The 15,604-nt window shown below is 47.9% G+C and overlaps 1 protein-coding gene across 1 annotated transcript; it reads right to left on the bottom strand.

The window, feature by feature from the left end:
- Positions 1 to 4,313: 4,313 nt before the first annotated feature.
- Positions 4,314 to 12,590, bottom strand: LOC307204612 (Golgi-associated RAB2 interactor protein 4-like). The gene is made up of 7 exons (XM_079956220.1): positions 12,461 to 12,590; positions 11,413 to 11,574; positions 10,129 to 10,331; positions 8,927 to 9,173; positions 6,243 to 6,526; positions 5,272 to 5,330; positions 4,314 to 4,527 (listed from the first exon to the last, which is right to left on the bottom strand). Exons 2-7 carry the CDS (start codon positions 11,569 to 11,571, stop codon positions 4,415 to 4,417), a joined length of 1,065 nt encoding a protein of 354 aa, XP_079812346.1. The 5' UTR covers positions 11,572 to 11,574; positions 12,461 to 12,590; the 3' UTR covers positions 4,314 to 4,414.
- Positions 12,591 to 15,604: the final 3,014 nt, after the last annotated feature.

Here is a 15,604-nt window from a genome sequence, read left to right as displayed (position 1 = left end):
GGCGTGTCCTTTCGACACAACTGCAAGTTGTTTTCTGTCTAGAAAGCAGGCCATATTGCACGCAAGGACCCCACATCCATGCACATGTTAGGTTACTGTGACTCCTGGCAGGTTCTGAGCACATGTACAAGCAATAATAATCATCACATGCATGTAGACAGGAAACAATAGCCACACAGGATTGAGGCACTTTCTTCAAAGCACACACGGAATGGCTAACAAAGTGGCTGTAGCATCAGTTTTCAGCTTCTGTCACAATTAACCTACTAGTGCTTTAGGTGTCTCTGCACATTGGAATCTGTCTTACAGGAAGCAGGTGTGAGATTTTTTTTAATGCATTAAGAAAAAACCCAAATGAGCCTTCCTTAGTAGTATTTTGGGGAGATTGGAACTTCTGGCTATATCCCCTCTTGGTAGACTGAGCCCCTTAACTGGGCGGCATCCGTCATTGCATTTCTATTTCGGCCTTCTTACAGTGAGCAAAGAGTCCTGTCCCTCCCTAACCCATTTTATCCTGTGATGCAGCCCGAGAAAGAGAATGATTGGCTTAATATCACCCACTGAACTTGGCTTAGTGGGATCCCCACCCCCTACACTACCCTGTTCCAGTTATATCTTCTCACCTTCTTAATAGTGCTGCCCTCACAATATGACATTTGGAATGTGCTATGTCAATATGAAGTGATGGCCACCAACTTGCATGCCTTTAAAAGAGGACTAGACAAAATTCATGGAAAATAAGACTAACAACTGCCTTACCAGTTGCCGGGAATCACAAGTGGGGAGAATTGCTGTCGCACACAGGTCCTGCTTGCGGCCTTCCCAGAGGCATCTGTTTAACCACAGTGTGCTGGGCTATATGGGCCTTTGGCCTGATTCAGCAGGGTTCTTCTTATGTTCTTCACTACTTACGGTACCTTAATATTTTCCAAAGAAAGCCACCATTTATTTCTGCCAGTAGCAAAATCTTGCACCCAGGACCATGCAACCTAGTAAAGTCTATGTTCTTGCACCAACTGGTCTGTTTCTTTCTGTCTAGCGGCACTGTTCCTCTTTGGATGTTTAAAATAAGCAATTCCACCAACTTCAATGGGAGTTACTCCAAAGTAAGCTTGCAGAAGTTTACAGCCCCCATAGCACCATAGCTGTCAACTTTCAGATTTGAAAATAAGGGATCAGCAGCCTCACCTGTCCCAGGGACAGTCTATGAGATATCTAACAATCCAGGGAAGCAGCGGGAAACGGTGCTGGAATAAGGGAATTTCCCGCAAAAAAGCGAAGGTTGACAGCTATGCGTAGCACTATTCTGGAGTGAAAGGGAGGCGTAAAAGATGGCATCTCCCATTTTGACCAAAGGCTGAAATTGTGTACATGCTTACCCCTGAGCAAACATGCATCTGATCAAACTGCGTGCATTGGTTCGATTAACCGTGCTTAGGTTTTAAATAACATGGCGATAGGCAGTTTCCAAACACCCTCTTGTTTCTGAAGCCAGCACAAGCAAGGCGGCAAAGAGCTGATGAATGCAGGAAACAGAAAACAGAAAAGCACCTTCCGTGGTGATTAAAGGGTGCTGGTGTTTAGTGTGATCCTCAGTGTGAGGCCAGGAATGCGAGGGGAACACCAGTGCCCTTGTTTTCACTTCAAGGACGCTGACTCATACCCAGTCTGTCCATTGGTCTATCTAGCTCAGTATTATCTACACAGACTGGTAGCAGCTCACCAGGATTTCAGGCATGAGTGTGTAGGGTCTCTCCCAGCCCTACCTGGAGGTGCCAAGAATTGAACCCGGGACCCTCTGCATGCAAAGCACTTAGCCATGTCCCTTCCCCTAATAGGTGACGATCATCTCCCACACTCCACTTTAGGGGCTTAGCTTCTTTTCACCACACCCAGGAATATATGTATTTTACGATCCAGCCCTTTTATTGATTGTGTATTGAGGTCCTATGTCCCCCCACCCCGGTTCCCTAAGGTGTAAATAACTAGACACAACACAAGATATTGGTTTGGGATCAAATAAGGCCACAGCTTTATTGGTTACAGATGTGAGGTTTGATCATAGGCATTGGGGTAAGGCAACTGCGCATGTCCCTCCCTCCCGCCCGCTGGGAGTGTTTCTAAGCGTGAAGCTGGTGGGGGTGGGAGTGATGCCCTATGACCTAAGTCAAATTGGGGTGTCCCCCAAGTGGTTCCCTTAGGAGGAGTGGTATGGCCCTAGCCCCCGTCTGGCCATCGAACAGGAGCCACTCCTCCTGGATCACTTTAACAGGATACTCTTACCTGTGGAGGGGCAGGCGGAGGCTACAACCTCCCCTCCAACCACGACTAGGCTTAGCCAATGCCTATCTGCCTTACAAAGTTGTGACGATTGCAACGAGGTAGGCGAAAACCCAAATGGTGGTGCCAATTAGTCAAGTGGGGAAAATTCCTACCCTGCCCCTGAAAATTAGGCGCCTGACATTGCCCAATAGCAAGGTCAAACTGTACCTGAACAAAAACCAATCCAAGGGAGGGAGGGTAGGAAAACCGGCAAGAGAAAAGCCGAAAGGCCACGCTGGCCGGGCATTTAAACTTTCCCTGGGCACAGGTGACAAGGGCTGCTATTGGTCAGTTGGTCCCGTGCCCAGGGAAATGCCCATTAACTCCTGCCGCCATTGGCCAATTTGGCAGCAGGGATACAATCCGGACTCCAGTAGGACGGATTTCCAGGGAGGAAAGGAGCCGAATGGACATAACATCCAGTGTGAGGAAGAGTTCTGGGGAACTTAAAAGCTTGCTTCTTCCTTTGTGGGGTTTGTTGATCATTTTGACAGCCCCGCTTTCTTCCACGAAGACACACAAAGGTACCTTCAAAGGGGGTCAGCCTCTCAAGCAAAGCATCGTGCGCCTTCAGACCAGGCTGTAGCTACATGGTCAAATGGCATCCTCTCCTCCTTTCCCAGTCTTTTCTAGAACCATCCCAATGGATTCCATCTCAGGGGGAATCTGCTGCGATTTTCCAAGGTCCTTGCCTAACAGCTGCGGCCAGGGGCAGCTGCTCTTCCTTCTCTCTCTCCTCATCACAGCCATGCCAGCCGAATTCACACTGCCCTCTGCCTGTTGCTCACATGACTGCAGCCTCTTGATAGGGAGATGGAAGTGGTCTTTGGTGGAGTCCAACCTTTGCAGGCCACACCACATCCATTTAAGCCAGGTTCGGGAGAAATGAGGCTGGACATTGCTCCAGAGAGCATCCTTGGCTTCAGACTCTGAACTGCCCTGGGCATGTCCAAACCCAGCCTTTCCAGGAACAAATAAGCTTGTAATGTGAGCAGGAACTACAGTGATTTAGAAACTGTGGGATGAGTTCTGGCTGACACCAGCCAGGAAAAGAAGCTGAGAAAACCTGGCTAGTTTCTCTTTTGTAAATAGTTTGGTAGCTTGTTCCTTCTAATCCAGTCGCTGTGCACCATTCGAAAGCTTGCAGATACTACAAAGCGCTCCCTTACATGACTAAACTTAGCAGAGTTAATGTAAACAGGCCTAGCCCCAGGGATAGGCACGGCCAAGAATCTGTTCAGAGCCCTGCAGCTCAGAAAGGCCTTTTGCCAACTGGGCCTAGTCACTCGTGGCACCCTTACCTCGGGTATGATATACTGCTTTTAAATGGGACCTAAGCCATTTTAGGGGGATGCAGGTGGTGCTGTGGGTAAAACCACAGAGCCTAGGGCTTGCAAATCAGAAGGTCGGCGGTTTGAATTCCTGCGACAGGTGAGCTCCCGTTGCTCGGTCCCTGCTCCTGCCAACCTAGCAGTTCGAAAGCACGTCAAAGTGCAAGTAGATAAATAGGTACCCCGCCGGTGGGAAGGTAAATGGCATTTCCGTGCGCTGCTCTGGTTCGCCAGAAGCGGCTTAGTCATGCTGGCCACATGACCCGGAAGCTGTACACCGGCTCCCTCGGCCAATAAAGCGAGATGAGCGCCGCAACCCCAGCGTCGGTCATTACTGGACCTAATGGTCAGGGGTCCCTTTACTTTACCTTTAAGCCATTTTATGGCTCCAATCAAATGTCTCCACAGTACAAAGAGTTCTAATGTTGTGAGAGAGTGAGAAAAGCTTTTCTCTCTCCATGCCAGACATACATTGATAAACTTTGATAATGTCACCTCTTACTCGCCTTTTCTCCAAACTAAGAAGTCCCAAACGCTGCATACTTTCCTCATGGGGTGTCATGCCTTCCCCTTGACCAGACCCCTCGTAACCCTCCCCTGCCCTGCTCCCACCAGCCTCCCCTCTCCCCTGTGCCTCTTGGCCCAAGACTCACAACGGTGTGGTTTTTCTAGCCATTGTTTTTATTAAATTCAGAGATGGTTGGAGAAGAGGGGAAAGCATCTCTGTCCCTTTGGGGCCTCTTCTGCTTCTTGGGCCACTCTCAATGCCCCCTCTCTCTGCCCCCCTTTCTGCTTCCTTTGTGGTGTTTGTGGCTGGTGCTGGAGAAGGAACCCATGAGAATAGAGGAGATCTTGCTGGGGCTCCGGCTGGCAGCTGGAGGGAAAGGAGGAGAGACCCCGAGACGAGTCAGCGGAGCTGCTCCCACCACCTTCACCTGCTGCCCCTCCCCTCCATGGGCACAGGAATGCAGCACTGCCCCTAACCATCTTTGGCTGTGCCAGGGCTAGCCAACATGCCCACCCCCATTGTTGCTGGACTACAGCTCCAACATCCCCCTGACTATTGGTCATGCTGGCTGGGTAATCATGAGAGTTGGAGTCTAACCAATGTCTGGAGCCTTTGCCTATCGAAGCGTGCCATGAATTTATTCCTGCACTGCAGAGGGTTGGACTGGATGACCCTCAGGGTCCCTTCCTATTTGACAGTTCAATTATTCCATTGCCTTATTTTCAGATGCTACAATTCTCAAATCCATTTGATTTTGGAAATGTTGATCCAATATGGCATCCCTGGATTAATGGGTGGATGGAGATTCATGGATTAAGGGCTTCTGCTTGCCCTTGCCTAGAAAGCACAGCCCCAATAGGTTTTTTGCTTGTCCAATGCTTTCCAGGCACAGTCAGAGTAGTTTCCATTTGCACCACCGCTTTGCTTTGAAAGCCCATCCTTTGCTGCTGAATCACAAATGCCAATCTGCAGAAAACCCAACTGATGTTTGCTTTGATTCAGCGGAGGGACAGGCAGAAGCACAGCTGATCCCTGAGATGCTTACAGTGGCATGGATCTTCCAGCGTATTTGGGGATGGGATCTGAGAAGCTGGCCGGAGCAGCTCTTACCTCTCTTTGATGAATGGCTTCGGCGTGACTTGCTTGACCTTTTCCTTCTGCTGCTTTTTCTGAAACAGGAAGAGCACCTGTGAGAATGGCTGCCATGTCCACGTGAAACCTCCTCCATTCGCCATTCACCATGAGGACAATCAGAAAGTGGGTGTGGTTCCCCCCATCTCACAATTAGGGCTTGTCCACACTGGAGTTTACTGTGGGTTTGGCGCTTTTTGCAGTCCCATTTAATTAGCACAATCCACATAATATTACCCTCAAACAGCACCAGTCTCAATGCTTTCCTCCTGAAAATTTGGCTTTACTAGATACAGGATGTACTTGGGGGGTGGGGCACTGTTGACTCCACCCTCCCTGAGCCTGCCCAGGCCTTGCTGCTGAACAACATCAGCCCCAAGCTGCTTTGCGAGGCTGCAATGATCCCAGCCTCACAAAGCAACACAAGGCTCACACTGCCCTCTCTGAGCAGCTTTGCAAGGCTGGAATCTGATTAGATCCCAGCCTCAAGAAGCTGCACCGGGCTGGCTTGGGGAGGGCGGCGTGAGCAACACCCCCCAAAAAATGTGCCCGGGGCAATCGTCCCGGCAGCCCCCCCCCCCACGCTACACCCCTGCCACTGTGAGAACAGAATTCTGGACAAGATGGGCCCTGGGTCTGATCCAGCAGCCCGGCTGTTCTTATACTATAGGATATTGGGAACTAGTTGTCCAAATAACCATATGGGTAGCCTATGTTGTCAGAATACAACTCCCATCATCCCTAACCATTGGATATGTTGCCTGGGTGTAATGGGAGCTGGAGTTCAAAAACATCAGGTGTATGTGTGCACCACCTAGCTTGCCATGATGTCAAACTGGAGCTTTCTGTCAGCGTATGTTTGTTTGGGGTGGTATGGGTTGAACCCTTTCGCCGTCAGCCTCAAATCCTAGCTCCCCACTCTGGCTGCCAGCACAAAATTTCCCTGGTACCTGCTTCCAGACGAGCGGTCCTTAGGCCTCCTGTCCTTCTTGTCACCCTTGGAGGACCTTTGAAGGAGCTCTTTGGAGCTTGGACCCTCTGAAGGTGGGAGGCTCTCTGATTCTGCTGGTATCCCTTGGCTGGGAATTGGAGATGGGCTGCTGCTGGGTTCAAGGATGCTATACTGATTCGTCAAGGGCTCAGCTGGGTTCCTCTTGTCCTCTTCTTCTTGCAAAGTGCTTAGGACTTCTGCAAGGGTGTACTCTCTGTCCGCAGGGAGCTGGGGCGCAGGATTCTGGGTGGATGGAGAACAAGGTATTTGAAACAATGGGCATGGACCTAATTTTCTTTCCTGTGGACAGAGGCAGATTTAGGGCAGCGCAAACAGTTTCCCCACATTGGGTGCCAAGCCTAGGGGGTGCCGTAAGGCGTCACAACCAGTGGCGTAGCGTGGGGGGTGCAGGGGGGGCTGGCCGCACTGGGCGCAACATCTGGGGTTAGGGCAAATCCACGGGTTAGGGGGCGCAAATTACTTGCCTTGCCCCGGGTGCTGACAACCCACGCTACGCCACTGGTCACAACTATGACATAGTGAATTGAGCAGAACAGAAGGTGAGATGCGGGAGGGCGCCAAATTTTCAGCTCACACAGGGTGCCACTGAAGTTTCTACAACTATTTGACTGTAACATTATTTGTTTGAAGAAAGTTCTATTAGTAAAGCTTTGGAACCATATTTTGGGTCCGGACAATATTTATTCCAAGAGGAGTCAGTTTTTATCCACCCTATTGCTTCAAGCTGTGCAGTAGTAATACCTGCAATATGTTGTAGGGATGGACAGACTTGAGGCTTGTCAGACTGACTTTGCTTGTTGTTTGCTAGAACTGTCAGATCAGCCAACCAAAGCCAGAAATAAATAACGCATTTTGAGCACAGGCTGAGGCTAGGAAGACGTTTTCAGAACCTGAAATGAGTGGAGCTCACAGTCCTCTCACATACGCACTCATGGTTACTCCAAACTTACTTTATTTTAGCAGCCTTATTTAAATGGAGAGGAAACAATGTGAAATAGTATTCAGAAACCTTTACTAATCTACTTCAGAACACACAGAGCTCTAACAAGCACTTCCCAATCTATTAGCACTCCATCCCAGCTCTGCTAAGTAAATTCCCTTTAAACCTTTTTCAGCTCGGGTTCCCCAGATGCTGTTGGACTGGGATTCCCATCATTCATCATTCATCCCAGACTAACTGCTATGCTGGATGAGCTATAGTCCAACAGCATCTGAGACTCCAAGGTTGAAGAACACTGCTTTTTAAACAGCTAAGACCAGTTCAATGTACTGTTATAGATTTGAAGGGTCTAGATTATACCTGTGGGTATAATCTAGACCAGTGATCCTGTGTATGGGAGGCCAGAATCTATAGGAGGAAGCTTGCTGAACCAATCAGGCCAATTCATTTGTCAAGGTAATGGCTTCAGCTGCTCAGTTAAATAAATACCTGTCATTCACATCTTAAAATAGTGAGCTCTGATCCTATAGAGACATGTGGATGAGTTTTTTCCCATCTGTTCTGGTTATATGCCACATCATCCTAGGATGGAGAATAATAGGCCAAGATTGTGTATGTGAAAGTTGTGGGAGAATTTTTGCTAATGCTGGCAGCTGGAGACTCAGAGGCATGTTTTGCTTGGTGCTGGACTCCAAAGCTTTGGGCTTCCCTGGAACTCTAATGGGGAGGCAATATCTGTTTTGGTGTTAATGTTGTGAGCCCCTCCATCCTATGCTCAGGTTGAATATGTGTCAAGAAAACCATATATCATAAAGATACCACAGTCTCTGTTGACCTTTATTCCAAGGAAACTGAACCCTGGGAAAGAGCAAGCACACCTGGAGTCTCTCACTGTTCAGAGATTGGGATGTGTGCAACACTGGTGTCAGAAGTGCTGGAGAAGAGCAAAGTGGGGTATCTGTGAAGGGATGGCAGAATGCACCTCAAACAGAAGTCCTTGGTGCAAGAGTAGGGATGGTGGAAGTCCTCAAGGATTATCCTACTTCCATCTCTGAAATGGTAGAGATCATCCATCTGTGAGACTGGAGAGGGCTGGGGTCTTCTGAAGTAATCTTTGGTGTGAGAGGAGTGTGTGTTAACTATAGGTGTGTTCCTATTTTCTGTTGGGAATCTGAATAGGTGCAACTATGCACACAGAGTCAATTAAGGTTTGGCAGACAGCCAAGGCAATGTGAAGGAGTAAGTCTGCCTGGTGATACAGAGGCATGGAGACAGCTCCATGATTGGTCAAGCTCTCTCACAGGAATATTGATTAATGGCCTACTAACTGGAATGTACGAGTGTCAGTGTAGGAGTTGTGAGTCGTGTATGAGAGAGCAAGTTAAAGATCTGTGTTCTGTTCTGTTCCTGTAAATAGGCACTGTATATAATAAACACCTAACTACAAGTTACTGGTTCCTGCTTCATCCTTCCTGTTTGCAGCCAAGTTGCCAATTGCTTTCGTGAACTCTGCGTGTGCTCTGCTAGGTCTGGCTAAGGTCCTGCAACTAGTCAGAAAGTTGTGAAACACCAATAGGTTTTGCCAATATTTTCACCTTCCTTCCCACATCCCCCCTGCATTCCCAAGGGTCTGGGTGTCCTACTTTTAGGGGCTTCACTTCCATCACCCCAAAGGAACTCACAGCTGTAGCGTTGAGAGCAGGCTGGCCTGGCTTCCATAGGTCTTCAACAGGCTCCTTCTTCAGGCTAACGTCCGAGGGGGGTCGCAGCAGGTGGACAACCTTGACCCATGACTCAAACTCACTTTCCTGTGTATCTGGTAGTGGGCAGAGCTGGAGGTAGAAAGTGCGGCCGGTGGACATTTTGAATCGGAGCTGTTGCTTATCAAAGTCATGGATGGAGATCTTGACAAAGCACAAGGGAAGGAGCCTGCAGGGAGAAGGGAGAGAAAGGAGGAAGATCTGTATGTGTGTTTGTTGGGGGAGTGCAAAATGGGGTCAATGAACTGACTTGCCGTCACACCACAATCTGCACCTTCTTTATTTATTAAGACTTTTTAATGACATGCACAAGATTTAGGAACTTTTGCTGAAATAGCCCAGCCATTCTTAAAAATTACCTCTGAAAGCAGCAAGAGAATTTAGAATGAAACAAAGTGAGCTTTGCTACACTCACGTCCTGCTTTGGGCTTCCCATTGGGGTTGCCAACATTTTGGAGCCAGTGTCTACAGTTCCCAGAGTTCCCTGTAAGGAGGGATTGACTGGTAAGCCATCCTGGCCCAATACATTTTTGGTACTTGAGGTAAACCACAAAATGGTGCCCCCTTCCCCACCTGTTAAGAAGGGGTGAGTGAAAATCTACATCAGGAACAAGGGAATAAAGACCTATACAGTGGTACCTCGGGTTACATACGCTTCAGGTTACAGACTCCGCTAACCCAGAAATATTACCTTGGGTTAAGAACTTTGCTTCAGGATGAGAACAGAAATCGCGCAGTGGTGGCACAGCGGCAGCAGGAGGCCCCATTAGCTAAAGTGGTGCTTCAGGTTAAGAACAGTTTCAGGTTAAAAACAGACCTCCAGAACGAATTAAGTTCTTAATGAGAGGTACCACCGTATTAGGATCTGCTGTCCCTGTGGATCCTGCCACTTGAGGCAGTCACCTCACTTTGACCCATAGGTGGGCTGGGCCTGCTGGAAATTGTATCTCTATGGGGATAATAGGGGTCTCCTAACCACTCTCAGCACCCTTAACAAACTACAGCTCCCAGAATTCTTTGTGAGGAAGTCTTGACTGTTGTACCATAGTGCTCTAAATCATGCAAATGTGGCCTTTTTAAGCAGGGTGCTGCCTTGGTGTGAAAATGGGCAAGCTGGGCCTCACCTGGTCAGCTCAAACCTCGTATTCATCGAAGTGCGGTGTAACCGGGCGGCCTGGAGGCTTTGAGGCTGCTGTCGGGAAGGGAATATTGGCCGGGCCAGCAACAGCACGTTGGGGACCTGAAGACCTGGGCTGGTGGCCGCAATGGCAACCCGCACCATCTGGACTTGATTGTGGACGTCCAGGGTGCCACCTCGCTTGCTGACCTGCAATGCAAAGAGAAGTTACCATGTGATGACTGTTGGATCAATCCATCAGCCTCTGATGGATGACTTAGAAGGATTGGGTCCAGCATCACTTTCGCTACGTGTGTGTGTGCCAGTATCCATACTCGGCAGAGTGACATCTCAACGCAGCTCCTTCCTTGGAAGTGTCTTCAGGATTGAAGGTACACACAGCAGCCAATAAACACTCATGGGCGCCATAAAGATTCGATCAAGTGTAGAAGCTTACTTGACAGCCATAAAAGCATATTGGTAGCAAATATATACAGGCATCCACCACTGCTGTGGTCAAGGCATGCTTAGAGTCCAACAAGAGTCCAAGACTCACTCTCCCTGCTTCTCACCTCTCTTTACGCTTGGGAGAAAAAACTGACGCTGCCTTTAGGAGATAGAGATGAACTCCTTTTCTGGCCTCTAACAAACCAGCCTAAGAAAATAGCTCCCCAGAAGGGGTCTGCTTCCACTGACACAGACTGAGCAAAGTCCCCCTGACAAACATCACCTCACTTCTCTGCCAACAACAGACATCACTCCCTCTGTTCCTGGAGATTTAACAGCTATTTACTGAACTGTACTCAAAACTTGACAGAACAGCCTGCAATTCCATACTGCTCCAGTAGGGATAGGAAAACACTCCTGCTTTTAACTCCACAGAAAACTAACTTACTAGACTGCAGATGTAGGTTACCAGCTAACATCCTCACTGCATCTGTGAAACTCACTGCCACTAGAACAGAAAAACAGCAGCCTAAAGTGTTTGCTTTAGGCCCTAGACATGGGGGCATGTCTCGTATCAGCACCCCAGACTATTTGTAGGGGTGGTTACAGCAGGGAGAATTCTGCCAGGGCCAAATTTTCCAAACATGTTTCTGCAGTGACGGAGAAAGGGGAACTCTCTTTGGCTGAGTTTTGCCCAGTTCTTGAGAAACTCTGGATGTGAGTTGGGGAAGGATCTTGACTCAGTGCTCCCCCCGCCCCGCGCCTTGCATGCAAAAGGGTGTTGAGTTCAACGTCCGGCATTTCCAGAGTCCCAGGAAGCATACCGAGGAGCAGGTTCCCATACCTGGACAAAGTCGCTTTCAAACATGGTGGCACACTTGAACAGGTTGTATTCCCCGGAGCGTAGTTGGCGCTGGAGGGGCCCCATAGCTGTATTGAAGAGGCCTTTGGTGGCGATGTGACTGGGTGGTTTGGGCGCCTCCAGCGTCTTCCCTTGCTCCATGGCCTACATGGGGTGTGAGAGACTAGTGGTTAGAACAAGAGCAGGGAGGGGCGAGAGGCATGCAAGAATTAAGGGCTGCAGCAGATAAGTATATGTGTGCATGTGTCAGGCTACTGTTATAAAGGCACAGGAGCAAAGCTGTGAAAAAGGCAACTGGCTTGGCTGGAGAAGAGAGTATTTTGGGAAGTCTTTTTCTAAAGTTGTTTCTTTCTTAAACTGAGATCCTTTTAAGATTTCTTTTCCTTTTAAAAGGTTATCTATGTTATGTATTAAATATATATTGGCTTAAATGTAATTATGCAAAGGAATTAGAAGCTAAGAAATGTTAAATCCTTATGCTAGATTCTTATTTCATATAGTTGGAAGAGATCACAGGGGCCATCAGCCACCAGCCCCCCTTGCCAAGCAGGAAACATCATTAGAGCATTTGTCAAGCTTTCCCCTCCGCAACCTTCCCTGAGTGCCTTGGTTTGTGAGTTGTTTTTGCAGGATTGCCAGGTTTCCCACTGACTGCTGCTCCTGTGCCTTTAACGGCCTCTTGATTTGCAGACCTTCTCAGGTTAGAAAGCTGTAGGTAGCTGTAGGTCAGGCATAGGCAAACTCGGCCCTCCAGATGTTTTGGGACTACAACTCCCATCATCCCTGACCACTGGTCCTGTTAGCTAGGGATGATGGGAGTTGTAGTCCCAAAACATCTGGAGGGCTGAGTTTGCCTATGCCTGCTGTAGATCTTGACCTTGTAGGTGTGGCTTCTGCAAAAGCAGATCAAGCTCTCCCCTCATCAGTTGGCAACCCAACTCATGGGGCAATGGGGCTAAGGACATGCTCCAGTGCCTGTGTTCATCGCTTGCTTCTACCACGGCTTGTTTAAAGGGTGTCAGCAACTGACCTGTGGTCTTTTTCCGGCCCCTCCTGCCAGCCCTGCTCAGTCCCTGTTTTTCCCAGGCCCCTTGGATGTCGCTCTCTGCGGGAGCAATCTTGTGATGTCATCCTTCCCTCTATGACCTCTCACTCCATTGCCATGGATCTGCCTGCAGAATTCTTGAGCCAAGGCAGGTTGGTCCCCGGACTGCCACCTTTTTGTGTTTCAGGGGAGGGTTCTTGTGGATGCAACAGCCACAATGTGGGCAGCAGAAATGCAACAGAGACAGAGGTTGCCGCACGGCGGTTATAAAGGCACAATGACTCCATCTAGTGGAAGAAACAAAAACACACTTTTCTGAAGTGCAAACTTTTGACCGAACGCTAATGTCTCCTCCCACACTATTGTTTATCCTTGTTAATAGACTATCATATCAAGTGGGCTTTTAGCAACCATGGGCATTTAATTTCATGCCTAACTGATATTGAAGAATTAAAATGTTTAAAAAATAAATAAGAACGGAACACCTGAATAGCTCTGTTGATTAGAACACGGTGCTGATAATGCCAAGGTTGCAGGTTCGATCCCCTTATGGGACAGCTGCATATTCTGGCACTGCAAGTAAGGTTACCAGATTTTTTTCAATGAATCCAGGGACACTTTTCAACTTCAATGGATTTTGTAGGGGGACAGATTTGTAAATCTGGGGACTGTCCCCAGGAAACAGGGACATCTGGTAACCTTGACTGCAAGGGGTTGGACTAGATGATCCTTAGGGCCCCTTCCAACTATACAGTTCTATGATTCTAAGAGCCTGTTGGATCAGGCCAATGGCCCATCTAGTCCAACTGGGAAACCAGCAAGCAGAACCCAAGCAGAAGAGCCGTCTTCCTTCCTGGTACAATAGTCAGAAGCATTACTGCTTCCAACCAGGGAGGCAGAGCATGGCCACTGTAGTTAATAGCCATGGACAGCCTTATCCTTCATGAATTCATCTAATCTTTTTAAAAAGCCAACTAAATTGGTGCCAATCACTGCCTCCTGTGGCAGTGAGTTCCATAGTTTAACTATGCACTGTGTGAAGAAGTGCTTTCCTTTATCTGCCCTGAATCTTCCAGCGTTCAGCTTCATTGGACGTCCACAAGTTCTGGTGTTACGAGAGAGGGAGGAACAACAACAACAACAACAACAACAACAACAACAACAACAAAATCTCTATTCACTTTATCCAGGCTGCACATAATTTGATAAACTTCTATCATGTCACCTCTTGGCTTATTGCAGCCTTTCATCACAGAGGAGCCACAAACTGAAACTGACACGGGGACAAATAGAAAAAGACGCCTTCACCCCGGTATGGTTCCCCCAGGCCAACAAGATAGCAACAATAATCCACCGACAGTATATGAATCAATCTGGCTAACCTGATCCACACACACTCGACTCACACAAAAACAGATCTCATTACAGTGGTACCTCGGGTTACAGACGCTTCAGGTTACAGATGCTTCAGTTTACAGACTCCGCTAACCCAGAAATAGTACCTCAGGTTAAGAAGTTTGTTTCAGGATGAGAACAGAAATTGCACGACAGCGGCGCGGTGGCAGCGGGAGGCCCCATTAGCTAAAGTGGTACCTCAGGTTAAGAACAGTTTCAGGTTAAGAACGGACCTCCAGAACGAATTAAGTTCTTAACCCGAGATACCACTGTACAGCCAACCAAAGACAACCAACCACACCCTAGGCTGCCCCCAACCTCTCTCACCACCAAGGAAATACAAGCAAATAGTAAGAGAACCCACACAAATGACACTAACACAAAACCCCACACATACACTAAGTAGAAGAACAGAAGCATTGCCACCCGACCCCACCCCACTCACCATGCCCCCTCCTCCTCTTTCCCCCTCTTTTCTTCCTAACCTAACACTGTATGCAACCCTAATGTCTCACAACAAATGAAACTGATCTGTAGAAAACGCAACTTGAAAAAAGAGACAATGGACGTATTTGTAAAATCTTTAGCAAAAATATATCATAGAGGAGCCGCCCCATCCCCTTGATGGCTGTAGCCATAATGTTGAAAGTGCTGAAAGTGGTATAAGCAGTGCTGGATTTACGTATAAGCTAAACAAGCTATATAGCTTAGGGCCCCACTCTCTTGGGGGCCCAAAAAAAATTTAAAGGAAAAACAAAACTGGATGTACATTTCCAAAATATAAGATAAAAAAACAAATAAAATAAAACCTACATACAGAAGCAGTGTTTTGTGTTGTGTAGGCTCCTATTTGTTATGTGCAAATGCCTTTAGATACCTATTAGGTCCATAAATTATGTGACTGGTTGTTGGGAAGCTGTTTTAAGTGGTGGGGCACTGTTCACATAATGGACTGTCCTCTGTAAACTAGGACATATAGCCATTCTGCTAAGTGTGCCTAGCTCAGTCTGCTCCAGCCAGGTTCTTAGGCAGGTATGAACTCTGCAAGAGACAGGTGAGAACACCATAAGGAGGGACCCCTCTTCCAAATAGCCTCCAACACCCTGAAAAAGGAAACAAATGATTAAAAAACTAGAAGGAGTGTTGCATAGTGGTTAGTGTCGGAGCTGGGAGACTAGGGTTCAAATCACCATTTGGCTATGAATCTCACTGGGTGACGTGGGGCCAGTGCCTCAGCCCACTCTGCCCCACAGAGTTGTTGTGGGGATTAAATGAGGAGGTGGGGAACCATGTGACCACCTTAAGCTCCTTGGAGAAAAAGGCAGGAGGGTAATAATAATAATGATAATAATAGTAATAATAATAATAATAATAATTCAGTGGTACCTCGGGTTAAGTACTTAATTCATTCCAGAGGTCCATTCTTAACCTGAAACTGAAACCTAAAGCACCACTTTAGCTAATGGGGCTTCCTGCTGCCGCTGCGCGGCCAGAGCACGATTTCTGTTCTCATCCTGAAGCAAAGTTCTTAACCCGAGGTACTATTTCTGGGTTAGCAGAGTCTGTAACCTGAAGCATATGTAACCTGAAGCGTATGTAACCCGAGGTACCACTGTAATAATAATAATAATACCACACCCTTCTGGCTGGGTTTCCCCAGCCACTCTGGGCGGCTTCCAGCACATATAAAACATAATAAAATGACAAACATTAAAAACTTCCCAATACAGGGCT

Source organism: Podarcis cretensis (assembly GCF_951804945.1).
Source record: "Podarcis cretensis genome assembly, chromosome: 16".
Classification (NCBI taxonomy): Eukaryota; Metazoa; Chordata; class Lepidosauria; order Squamata; family Lacertidae; genus Podarcis; species Podarcis cretensis.
This window is presented reverse-complemented; position numbering and strand designations above follow the sequence as displayed.

Bases quoted from the DNA above. Each gene is read 5' to 3' on its own strand.
- LOC307204612 (XM_079956220.1), bottom strand. From the start codon at position 11,571: ATGGAGCAAGGGAAGACGCTGGAGGCGCCCAAACCACCCAGTCACATC. The intron at 10,332-11,412 runs GTATGGGAACCT...TTTGCATTGCAG, and splicing joins TTGAAAGCGACTTTGTCCAG to GTCAGCAAGCGAGGTGGCAC. The intron at 4,528-5,271 runs GTAAGAGCTGCT...CTTTCCCTCCAG, and splicing joins AAGCCATTCATCAAAGAGAG to CTGCCAGCCGGAGCCCCAGC.